Below are 12,626 nucleotides of genomic sequence, written 5' to 3'. Positions count from 1 at the left end.
AACATGATTAACATGTTGCTAGCATGTTTTCTGCATTATTAGCATTTTGTTGCCATGTTTCTATTTTGTTTTCAGCATTATTGTTATTAGGATGTTTCTAACATGATTAAGGTGTGGCTAGCATGTTTAGAATGTTGTTACCATGTTGATAGCATGTTGCTAGTATGCTTTTATTTTGAATAGCATGTTGTTGGTATATTTGTTTAGCATGATTAGCATGTTGTTAGCAAGATTAGCACATTGCTAACATGTAAGTATGTTTTTGATAGCATGTTGTCTAAGCCTTGCTAGTGCTAGTTAAGACAGCTTAAACACTCTATAAGTCTTACTGTACAAAAGTTTTGACCCCCTCAATGAAAGTCTATGGGATTTTTGGTGGTTTTCATAGTCTGGTTTTCAAAAACAGTAAGCCGGATCAATTATACTAAATCAGTTAATGCTAAAATAACATTGCCCCTGACCCCAGTATAAGGGATTTTACTCTCATCTTGTTTCACTAACTTCATGTTTTTGTGAATCCACATGCAATGCAGCTCAGTAATCCACACTTACAGAAAACAGACAGCACAAAATGACACAGAACACATGGGTGTTGTGAAAGGAATAGAAGAATGTGTTCTGTGTGAAGGGCCTTTTGTCTACTGCAGACAATATGGATTCCTGTGGACTGTAAGCTTGCGATAGGCTTATGCTCAATTACATGGAAATAAACAATACACTGACTTCTTAAGTGTATATCTATTCAATGATTTTCCACAATGTCTTTACATTCTCTATGCAAATCCATGAATATTGTGATATTAATTCCATGACCCCGACAGATGCAAAATAAACATTGCCATGAACCAAGCATGAAAATCAACACCAATAGCGATACCACACAGCAACAACTGCCAACAAATACCAAAATCTTTAACACACTGATTCAGCACAACCCTACAACTGTAGTATGAAACTATGACACTCTCTTATACCCTTCCTGTGTCCTTCACTCTGTCTCTACATCTCCGACCAGCTCCTCACCTGAAGCCTGGACCTCCATGATGTACTGGTGAAGATCCTGTCCCTGCTGTATAACCTCGTAGGTCATGTTGTTCATGGCGAGTTTGCGCTCAGTGTGTCTGTGTAATCTCTGTTCAGCCAACGTGAGTTCCTCTGTGTTGAAATCAGATGCCTGTCGCATCAGATCCTGTTTCCATGCATCCAGCTCACCCATCACCTATGGAAGAGATAGATATATTGCTGGTTTACACTCATATTAATAAAACAGATTAAATCGTTGCATATAATGAAAAATAGATTTGAGAAAAAAAAACACCATTAAAATATCATAAAAGCAGTTTGAAGCAATATCATTCATGGTGTGTAAGATCAGTGAGCAGAATTTAAACTAAGTTAGAGTCATGTAAAAAAAAGTCCTGGCTCTTTCAAGCTTTATAATGGCAGTAAACAGCTGTTGAGATTTTAAAGTTCAATAAAGTGGATCCATTCCAAAACATAAAAAGTGAATATTTTTATGGATGTTTTTCTGATACGAATGCATCGATTCGCTTCAGAAGGCCTTTATTAGCCACCCGGAGCCATGTGGAGTACTTTTTATGATGCACTTTATTGGGCTTCAAAATCTCAACACCCATTCACTACCATTATAAAGTTTAGAAGAGCCAGAATATTATTTAATATAACTCAGAATGTATTTGTCTGAGGAAAGTCATTTACATCTAGGATGGCTTGAGGGTGAATAAATCATGGGGTAATTTTCATATTTGGGTGAACTATCTCTTTAAGTAACTAACTGCCAGAAATTTTGACATCCATGAGAGTAGTGATGGCTAATTTGTGAACAAATCATTTTATTGAGTCAGATCTTTTCAATGATTTGCTCATAAATCAGACTGGTCCAGTTCAACTCATTCATTCACCAATCTGGTTGCAGCTGTTAACAACTCACTGGAGTTGTCACAGTTTTGTTATTAGTAAATAAAACTAAAATGATTAAAATTCTATAAAGTTTTAGGTAAATAAAAAAAATTATAATAATAATAAAATAAAAATGAAAAAAAGAAATGCTACCTTAGCAACTTACTTAAATAAATTTAAGTTAAAGAACTAAAATTACTAAAACAAAAATAAAAATATATTGAAGCTAAATAGAAATATAAAATAACCCACAAAGTAATACAAATTATTAAATTACTAAAACTTAAACTCAAATTAAAGTGAAAACTAAAAATATAAAAAGCAAATTCAAAATATTAATAAATGTTAATAAATAAAAAATATATATTACAAAAATATTTTTATTTTTTTTTAATAATTTTTTAATAATTTTTTTAAAATAGTAAAAAAAGTAATAGTAAAATAACACTGCACTGGAGGCAAGAATAATCAATGGATAAAATCTAAATGCTGGTTTGCCTGTCACAGACTTTTCTGGTGCATGTTTTGCTTTTTTCTCTCTTTCATCACACTGAAAAGAGTATGCATTTTATTCTTCAAAAATTCACATTTGTTTTTCACAGAGGAGCGCAAGCCACTAAGATGGTGACAGAATTCGGGAATGAACTATGAGATAAAATGTATACAGTAAAACAAACAACACTCCTCAATACTGATTTACAAATGAAAACATTCAATTGTTCATAATACACAAACATGCACATATGCAAACAGACAGAACAGAAGCACATCTGTTCAAATAAAATTACGCTGATAATGATTTGGGTTCAGGCCATCAAACACACACACACACACACACACACCTCCAAGGCATACTGTTCAAATATACGGAGCTGCAGGAAGATGTCCAGTTTGATCCTGCGCTCATGGAAAAGCTCCTCCATATGAGCCTGAGCCTCATCCAACTGCTGAAGAACACCCTCGATATGAGCCACGGAGCTGGCATGAGGCAGCTTATTACAGGCCAACGCTGAGTCCCTGTTTGAACGAACACAAACCCACGCCAACACATCCAAGAGCAAATCAATATCAATAGAGGGCATGTTAATTCAGAACCAGTATATCAGCATGACATAACATGAAAGAACTTGTTCAAGAGTAATCTGAAAAGAAGATTATTAAAATTGATCTGCAAACTGAAAACTGTTGGAGCTGTGGTCTTGTGGTTAACAGATTTGGATCTAAATCCTGTACTTCAGTAGTTTGTTACGTTTCCAAGACTGTTGTAAGCATCATGGGAAGAAATTGGTAACTTCTAGAATGGAAGATGTGAAAATAGTTGGTTTATGCTCAGGGGTGGAAAGTAATGTAAGTATTTTTGCCTTGTTACTGTGCTTAAGTATATTTTTCAAGTATTTTTATTTTAAGAAACTTACTTTTTACTCCAATACGTTTCTTAAAAACATGTCGTTCCTAATTATTTTGAAAAGGAGAAATTGTCTCCCGCTCCGAGATGCGATAGCAGCGTCCAATTTGTGAACGAGCTGATTCTTTTCAATGAACCTGTTAAAGTGGTCATCGGATGCTAAGTTGATTTTTACATGTTGTTTGAACATTAATGTGTGTTGGCAGTGTATGTACAAACCTACCCCATAATGATAAAACCCCTGCAGTGGTTTTTAATTAATCTGTAAAAATAATATTCCCTTTTTCAAATCGAGCCACTCAGTGAGTATAAGGGTTTTTTTATGAATCTTTGCGATCGTCTTTCCTAATAATGTGCTAGTTAGCAAGTTTAGCAGCTAAATGCGGCTAAAGTAAACAGGCTTGTCACTCCACAGAGAGAAGAGAGGGGCGTGGTGATAAGAGCTCATTTGCATTTAAAGCACCCTCAACCAGAACAGGATTATTTTTGCAGAGCTGATTTTGGCAAGGTACCAATGGTGTTGTTTTACACTACTATTGAGAATTTTAACCAAAGTATATTATAGACTTTTCATTAAAACCCTAAACAATCATTTCAACTTGTGGAAAATGGGCATCTGATGACCCCTTTAAAGGGATAGTTCACACAAAAATGAAAAATCTTTGGAACATAAATTAAGATATTTTGATAAAATTGGAGAGCTTTCTAAACCCTGCATAGACAGCAATGAAATTGACACATTCAAGGCCCAGAAAGGTAGTAAAGACATTGTTAAAATAGTACATGTGACATCAACAGGGCTGGGAATCGATTCCAAAAAGAATTGATTCCTCAATTCCCAAGGCACTGGGAATTGGGCGTTAATTTTTACAAATAAAGCTTCATATTATGAGAAGGCTGCTTTCTACGACCTTTATATCCTGCAGTCATGGCAAAATTAGGTTCCTCCAATCTAAAAAACAAGAATCAAAAAAGAATCAAAAACAACAGCGAGAAATCAATTCTTGGAATCAAATCCCATCAAACTCGATTCCAGAAATCCCGGAATTGAACAGCCCTAGGCATCAGCTGTTCAACGTCAATTTTATAAAGCTACGAGACTGAAAAAGAATGAAAGAAAACAAAAACAACAACTTTATTCAACAAATTCTTCAAGACTGACACGGAAGAGAAGAAATTGTTGAATAATGCCTTTATTTTTATTTTCTTTGCACACAAAAAGTATTCTCATAGCTTCATAACATTACAGTTGAACCACTGATGTCACATGGACTATTTTAACGTTGTCCTTACTACCTTTCTTGGCCTTGAACGTGTCAGTTGTGTTGCTGTTTGTGTAGGGTCAGAAACCTCTCGGATTTCATTAAAAATATCTTATTTTTCTGTCTTTTAAGATGAACAAAGGTCTTATGAGTTTGGAACGACATGAGGGTGAGTAATTAGTGACAGAATTTTCATTATTGAGTAAACTATCCCTTTAAGTATGTCAAAAATCTAATACTTTTACACAAGTATAATTGAAAAGGTGTATGTAATACTTTTACTGGAGTAATATTTTATATGGGTAAGTACTCAAATAAGGATATCAAGTACTCAAATTATTGATTTTTGTACTTCATCCACTGCTGGTTATGATCAAATACTGTACAACAGGAGCGTGCTGTCAACCTCACCGCAGGTGCTGAATAAGCTCCTCCCCTTCTTTGATGACATTGAGTGTAGCATCCAGAGTGCTGCTCTGCTGCTGCTGAAACTGTCTGATCAGCTCCTGAACAGCATCCACAGACTCAGAGTTCACCACCGGCTCCACAAGAGTCTTCTGCAAGTCTTCCATCCACGACCACAGCTACAGACAGACGGAGAGACACATGAGTCAGACAGACAGAAATGTGGTTGCAAGGCCGTTTATCAGCTGTTCCTTTGCAGTTTAGATGATGTTACGAGTGATTACTAGGCAGCTCTACACTTCTGGGTATTTGTCACACCATGTCTACTCTGGACATGAGTGCGGCGACAAAAGAGTATTATTTATTATTATTAAATTATTAATTAAAGAACCCATTATAATCGTATTATTATTACGTCTAAGCTGGATGCAGTGCAGCATGGCAAATCCCCAACAGTAAACTAATGACTCATTCTATTTATGATGTACTGATACAACTAGATTCTGCTCAGGACCAGCTTATAACCAGCTCAGGACCATTTTAAACTAGCTCAAGACCAACTAAGGACCAGCTTAAACCAGCTCAAACCATCTACCATGCTTCAAAACACACCTAACCAGCATATGCTGTTTTTTTCAACATGGAGATCTCTCTCATATTCTGTAATTGTTTTGGAGCAGCCCAAGCCGTTTCTCATCGTGTGGTGTGAAATACAGACTGAACGGATGCTCAAAACACCCAACCGCTGCATGAGCATATGATACACAAACTACAGCTCTCAGCTGGGTAAAGCAAACCAGTGTCACACTAGTAAAGTTTTGATAGATGACGACTGTAATCAGTCATACATTAGGCATGTGCAAGTTTGTTACTATTGATATGCAATAAGTCAATTAGTCTTTATCTTGAGATGAAAATGCTTAATAGTCTTAGTCACATTTTAGTCATTTGAGTCTTTCATAGGTTGAGTCGATGAAAAGTCATTGCACTTTTGTCAACTTTTAGTTATTACTTTTAGTCAAACTGCAGTTACCAACATCTATTTTACTAGCTATTTTATATGGAGCCCTCAAACTAAAATAGTCATTAATTCTTTTCTCTTTAGACCAAATTAATTAAGCTTTTGAATCAAGGACTGAATTTGGAAAATCTGGAATAAATGATGACAATTTTCATTTTTGGGTAGAGATACAAATTAGTAGCTACAGTAGGTTTAAATACATTTATTTAACATCTTTCGTTGGTTGACATGACACAGATAGGTATTTAATTGGGAATGCCGTCTCCTTAAGCCATAATTGACTGTATTTACGTGAGATACTCTATACGATAGACATTTGTGACCCTGGGCCACAACACCAGTCTTATGTTGCACGGGTATATTTGTAGCTATAGCCAAAAATACATCAGATGGGTCAAATTTATTGATTTTTCTTTTAAGCCAAAAATCATTAGGATATTAAGTAAAGATCATGTTCCATGAAGATATTTTGTAAATTTCCTACTGTAAATATATCAAAACGTAATTTTTGATTAGTAATATGCATTGCTCAGAACTTCATTTGGACAACTTTAAAGGCGATTTTTTCAATATTTTGATTTTTTGCACCCTCAGATTTTCAAATAGTTGTATCTCGGCCAAATATGGTCCTATCATAACAAGCCATACATCAAAAAAATGGACCCATATGACTGTTTTTGTGGTCTGGCTCCAATACTGGATGCTGGCTACAGAAGCATGTTTAGAGTATGTGAGGGTCAATAGTTTAGTAATTCTGAATGGATCCAAATGTTAACAGCTGCTAGGGTTGTTGCTATGTGATTATTAGGCTTGTTAGGTTGTTTCTAGAGTGTTGTAGGAAGTTTTTTGAAAACTTCTCTACTTCTTTACAGTTCGAAATACAATTTTCTTAAGAAGTTGTTTAAACAGACTTTAAAAAACTTTAAAAAGTTGTCCATTCAGTTTAGTTTTTAATTTGTGCTGTCAGTAAGTCAGTAAGTTAAGTTGAGAGCTACTAAAAAAAATCTCTCACGCATGAACAGAGACAAAAACTATAAACTATTGATTATATTATATTAAAACTATTTGAGAATCACTAGTGTGTTAGTGTGTGTGCGCACTACCTCTTTAGTATGGGTGTGAAAAGACACTGAGATATCCAGCAGTAGTTTCCTCTGCTCCACCCTCCGCACAAACTCTTGAACTCTGACCTCCAGGTGATGGGCGGCAGCGTAAATCTCTTCTGGATCACACTCTCCCGTCTGAGCCAGCTGCTCCGCTGCCTCCAAAAGCTTATCCGCATTAGTATAAGTGTTCTGGAGTGAAGGAGAGAGAAAGCGAGTGTGAGAGAGAAGTATATTAAGAAGTATATTAAAAACATCTTCCTTGAATATTACCAGGAAACTCAACAGGAAGATGGATGATATCACTGCTACTGCTCATTTGCTCCTCTCTCAACAAGCGAAAAATACACAGACAAACACAACATAAACCGATCTGGTTCCAACCTGTGCCACCTCCTGGAAGTCATCATGTCGTTTTTGAAGTGCTCGTGCTCTGTGTACAGATTTTCCAACTCCTGTGTGTTTACTGAGGAAGGCCTCTCCATGGTTTTCAATCCAGTCCAAGACCTGAGCACATGCACATATATACACACATATATCATTACTGGATTGTTTACTTCAAATTTAAAGGAACTTTTCTGATTAAAAGTTAACAGTAAGATCTCTTCAGATCTTCCTTGTGAAAAAGAATTGGGCTTATTTGTATTACATGTGCAATTGTAGTGTAATTTGAATCTTAAAATTGGACCAAATGTCCCCACAAGGATAGTAAAACCTGAAATGTTTGACATTGTGGGGACCGGCCTGTGGTCCCCACAATGTAAAAAAATGATTAAAAATAGTAAATGATGTTTATCTTAAAGTGTAACGATGCAAACATGTTTTCTGTAAGGGGTAGGTTTAGGGTTAGGGTTGGGTTAGGGGATAGACAATATCGTTTGGTCAGTATAAAAACTATAGAAGTCTATGGAAAGTCCCCACAATTCACAAAAACAAACGTGTGTGTGTGTATATATATATATATATATACACACAAACACATTTTTTAAAAGTACCCTTAGTAATACAGGGAAATTAAAAGTTTTCGTTAATACAAAGTTAATGAATTTTAAATGTAATAACCTACATGTTCATGATTAAAAATGCACAATTATCAATATATTTAAATGCAAGTTTCAATAGAAAATGTCATTTATCAGTATGGTTAATCATATTTCAAAGACAATATTAGTAATTATGATATGCAAAGATGTACTTAAAGGGATAGCTCACCCAAAAATGAAAATTCTGTCATATTTTACTCACCCTTAAGTTGTTCCTAGAAGAGTTTCTTTCTTCTAAGAAACATAAAAGAAGTTATTTTGCATAATGTTGGAACTATGGAAGTCAATGGGGACCAGCAACTGTCTGGTTACCCACATTCTTATAAATATCTTCTTTTGTGTTCAGCAGAAGAAAGAAACTCATACAGGTTTGGAACAGCTTGAGGGAAAATGAATTATGATATAAATTTCATGTTTGGATGAACCTAGACTTATTATAGTCTACTACAGACTTCTACGGTGCCCGCAAGTTTGAACTTCCAAAATGTAGTTTCAATGCAGCTTCAAATGGGTCTAAATGATCCCAGCCGAGAAAGAAGGGTCTTATCTAGCAAAACGATCATGTATTTTCAAAAATATTTACAATTTATATACTTTGTAACCTCAAATGCTCGTCTTGTCTAGTTCTGTGTGAACTCTGTGTATTCCAGTTTAAGACAGATACGGTAGGTCGAAAAACTTCCATCTCATTTTCTTCTCCAACTTCAAAATCGTCCTACATCGCTGCAGATGTACCGACCCAGTATTGCAAGGAGGGTCAAACACCCTTTACAAAAAAAAGGTAAAACAGCTGGAGGAAGACAAGGCGAGCATTTGAGGTTTAAAAGTATATACATTTTTATTTTTTTAAAAAGTAACTGATCGTTTCGCTAGATAAGACCCTTCCCTCTAGAGCCCTTTGAAGCTGCATTTAAACTTCATTTTTGAAGTTTAAACTCACAGGCACCATAGAAATCCACTTTATGGAGAACATTCCTGAAATGTTTGGTCAAAAAACATAATTTCTTTATGACTGAAGAAAGAAAGACATGAACATCTTGGACGACAAACGGGGTGAGTACATTATCTGTACATTTTTGTTCTGGAAGTGAACTTATCCTTTAAGTTCAACTAACTGCATTTAATATAAATTTAAACTATAACCCATTTAATTTATTTCATTTTATTTTCAAATAACACAAAGTTAAGTGTCCAAAACATTGCATTCTTTACAAGTATATTATTTCCATAATAAGTATTCTTTCTAACAGTATGCTTAAGTGTGCTTCTTTTTCACAAAAAAAGAATGTGATGGTTCTTTCCTATAGAAACATTTTACACATCCTAACAGCAAGTCAGAGCTTAAATAGTTGGAAAGAGGTTCAGGGGATTTTTAAAGGTTCAACAAACTTTGTCAGTTGGAAGTCAAAGTTCTTTAGTTCACTGCACAAGCTCAATGCTCAAGTAGGCCTCGTTTCTGTCTAAGGAGGCCCTGGAAAGATTCCAGTCACATCAAAGGAACAACACGGTCCTGACAGAGAACCGGTGAAGGTACAACAAAAAGCCCCTGAAGGCGACGGCCTCAGGAAGTAGAGTGTATTGTTGGAGGTATTGACTAGAGGCCAAACACAATACTGCCGTCCCTCGAGGATGCTGAGGCAATCTCAGTCAGCTCTATGAGTCAGAGTCCATGTCACTTCCTTGTCACTTCCTCTAATATTCTCTGCACTTGATATTTGTTCTGCCGTAGGAGAAACATCGTTACATGTAAATATCTAAAAACAGCTGCTGAAAGGTTGATAAGCTGGGGGATGTTGAATTGTGTGGGTATAGTTTATGTGAGTGCATGCAGGGTTGCATGTTTATGCGTTGAATGCATATCTGCGCGGTTCTATACATGATTTACATAATTCATATACCTGCTGCACGTCTTGTTGGAACACACACAGCTGAAGTCTCTGGTGCAGTCGGAGCTTGCGGTGTTGCAGGAGACCCTCCAGTCTGCGATACTGATGAACTACCTCATGGACCGCTTCCAGAACCCCTCTCACCGCCTGACTGTAGTCAGCCCCTGCTGTCAGAGATCCAGAGTCAGCCGGCGGCTGAGGCCTCTGCAACACATCTAGTAGTGTCTTTCCTTTCTGACTGACCTGCAATCATAAAAATAACATTCAATAGTCAGCAGTATTTTTACTTTGCACTTTATTACTTAAAGTGTCTGTTTAAGTGTCTACATTATAAGCATAATATGTAACTTTTTAAAGGGATAGTTCACCCAAAAATGGAAATTCTGTTAATAATTACTCACCCACATGTTGTTCCAAACCTGTGAGAAATTCACTCGAATTCGGAACACAAATTACGATATTTTTAATGAAATTCGAGAGCTTTCTGACCCTGCATAGACAGCAACACAACTGACACGTTCAAGGCCCAGAAAGGTAGTAAGGACATCATTAAAATAGTCCATGTGACATCAGTGGTTCAACCTTAGTTTTATGAAGCTACAAGAATACTTTTTTGTGTGCAAAGAAAACAAAAATAATGACTTTATTCAACAATTTCTTCTCTTTTGTGCCAGTTTTTGACACACGTTCACAAGAGTACCATTTTAACAATGTCCTTACTACCTTTCTGGGCCTTGAACGTGTCTATGCAGAGTGAGAAAACTCTTGGATTTCATCAAAAATATCTTAATTTGTGTTCTGAAGATGAACAAATGTCTTATGGTTTTGGAACGACATGAGGGTGAGTAATTAATGACAGAATTTACTATTCTACAACTCACAAAACATTTTACTTCTCATTATTTCAAACTATAGAAATTGAGACAACCTTTAGACATGTTCAATTTCTGAACAAATTATTATTTTGATTCTTTTCAGTGAATCTGTAGAATTGATTCACAAATTATACTGAGTGATTCATTTGTGGGACTGATCCAGGTGCAGCTTGAGTCAACAGACTGATTCAGAGAATCATTAGGAGTGAGTCTAAAAGCTCACCTCACTAAATTGGTCATGTCTGACTCAAAATGAGTCAGAACCAGAAGGAATATGATACTCACAAGCTCAAATGTGCAAAGGATTTGACTAATGACACATACGTGATCCTGGACCATAAAACCAGTCATAAGTGTCAATTTTGCGAAATTTAGATAATATTGAGGAAATTTACAAAATATCTTAATGGAACATGATCTTTACTTAATATCCTAATGATTTCTGGCATAAAAGAAAAATCAGTCATTTTGACCCATAAAATGTATTTTTGGCTACTGCTACAGATATACCGGTGCTTCTTAAGACTGGTTTTGTGGTCAACAAGTAGGACAGTATTTCGCAGAGATACGACTATTTGAAAATCTGGAATCTGAGGATGCCAAAAAAAACAAAATATCTAGAAAATCGCCTTTAAAGTTGTCCGAATGTAGCTCTTCTCATTCTCATCCACTGGCGAGCAAGTGATGTAATGCTAAATTTCTCCAAATCTCCAAAACAAATCTTTGTAGGCTAAAAAGAGCAACTGCTTAAATGCTCACCTCTGTATATGCCGTGGTGACCTGCTCGTACAGATTCTGGTGGTTGTGAATGGCCATCTCAAGTTCTTGCGTTGCCGTCGGCAAGCCGCCTTCACCGCATGACTTCACCCATCCCTCCATGCTGGACAGAAACTAAGAGAGAGAACACCCTCTTAAACTTTACAGCATAAAAGGTCCATGTAATAAAACCAGAGAGGACAGAGGTGCACAGTTGTACACACTCATTAAAAACAAGCTCAGATATAATTAAACAGAGTTGCTGAGGATCATACAAATTGGGGTCATAAATCAAAAGCATGAAGAAGCTATGCATGCACATTTAGACAAAGGAGTTATTAATGAAGAAACAGACCGAAGCTGACAGCGGAGCTTAAAGTACAGTTGCTTATAAAGGAAATCAGGAATTATTTTAAAAATGGATCAAATAAATCAAATAAAGGACCAAACTAGTTAGGAAATATAACGTCAGTGAGTAAACAGTGGTTGGATTATAAAAAGTGGTAGCTGGCAACTTTTATATTAAAGGAAAAGTCCACTTCCAGAACAAAAAGCTTGTCATCCAAGAAGATGTTCATGTCTTTCTTTCTTCTGTCGTAAAGAAATTATGTTTTTTGAGGAAAACATTTCAGGATTTTTCTCCACATAATGGACTGATATGCCAAGTGCACCGAGTTTGAACTTCCAAAATGCAGTTTAAATGCGGCTTCAAACGATGCCAAATGCGGTTGTAAACGATCCCAGCCGAGGAAGAAGAGTCTTACCTAGCGAAACGATCAGTTATTTTTATTTAAAAAATACAATTTAAATACTTTTTAATCTCAAACGCTCGTCTTATCTTGCACTGCCTAAACTCTGTGTATTCTGGCTCAAGACAGTTAGGGTATGTCGAAAAACTCCAATTCTATAGATAAGACCCTTTTTCCTCAGCTGGGATCATTTACAACCGC

At 36.0% G+C, this 12,626-nt stretch overlaps 1 protein-coding gene across 1 annotated transcript in view; it reads right to left on the bottom strand.

Annotated features, from left to right (window-relative positions):
- Positions 1 to 12,626, bottom strand: part of kalrnb (kalirin RhoGEF kinase b) — a 105,035-nt gene that overhangs the window by 65,768 nt on the left and 26,641 nt on the right. The window contains exons 8-14 of the mRNA XM_051112065.1: positions 11,680 to 11,811; positions 10,058 to 10,288; positions 7,501 to 7,623; positions 7,117 to 7,308; positions 4,999 to 5,171; positions 2,763 to 2,937; positions 1,024 to 1,219 (exon numbers count right to left, since the gene is read on the bottom strand). Of these exons, the coding sequence (XP_050968022.1) occupies positions 1,024 to 1,219; positions 2,763 to 2,937; positions 4,999 to 5,171; positions 7,117 to 7,308; positions 7,501 to 7,623; positions 10,058 to 10,288; positions 11,680 to 11,811 (1,222 nt within the window). The remainder of the gene's footprint in view (positions 1 to 1,023; positions 1,220 to 2,762; positions 2,938 to 4,998; positions 5,172 to 7,116; positions 7,309 to 7,500; positions 7,624 to 10,057; positions 10,289 to 11,679; positions 11,812 to 12,626) is intronic.

This window comes from Labeo rohita, chromosome 6, assembly GCF_022985175.1.
Source record: "Labeo rohita strain BAU-BD-2019 chromosome 6, IGBB_LRoh.1.0, whole genome shotgun sequence".
In the NCBI taxonomy this organism is placed as follows: domain Eukaryota; kingdom Metazoa; phylum Chordata; class Actinopteri; order Cypriniformes; family Cyprinidae; genus Labeo; species Labeo rohita.
This window is presented reverse-complemented; position numbering and strand designations above follow the sequence as displayed.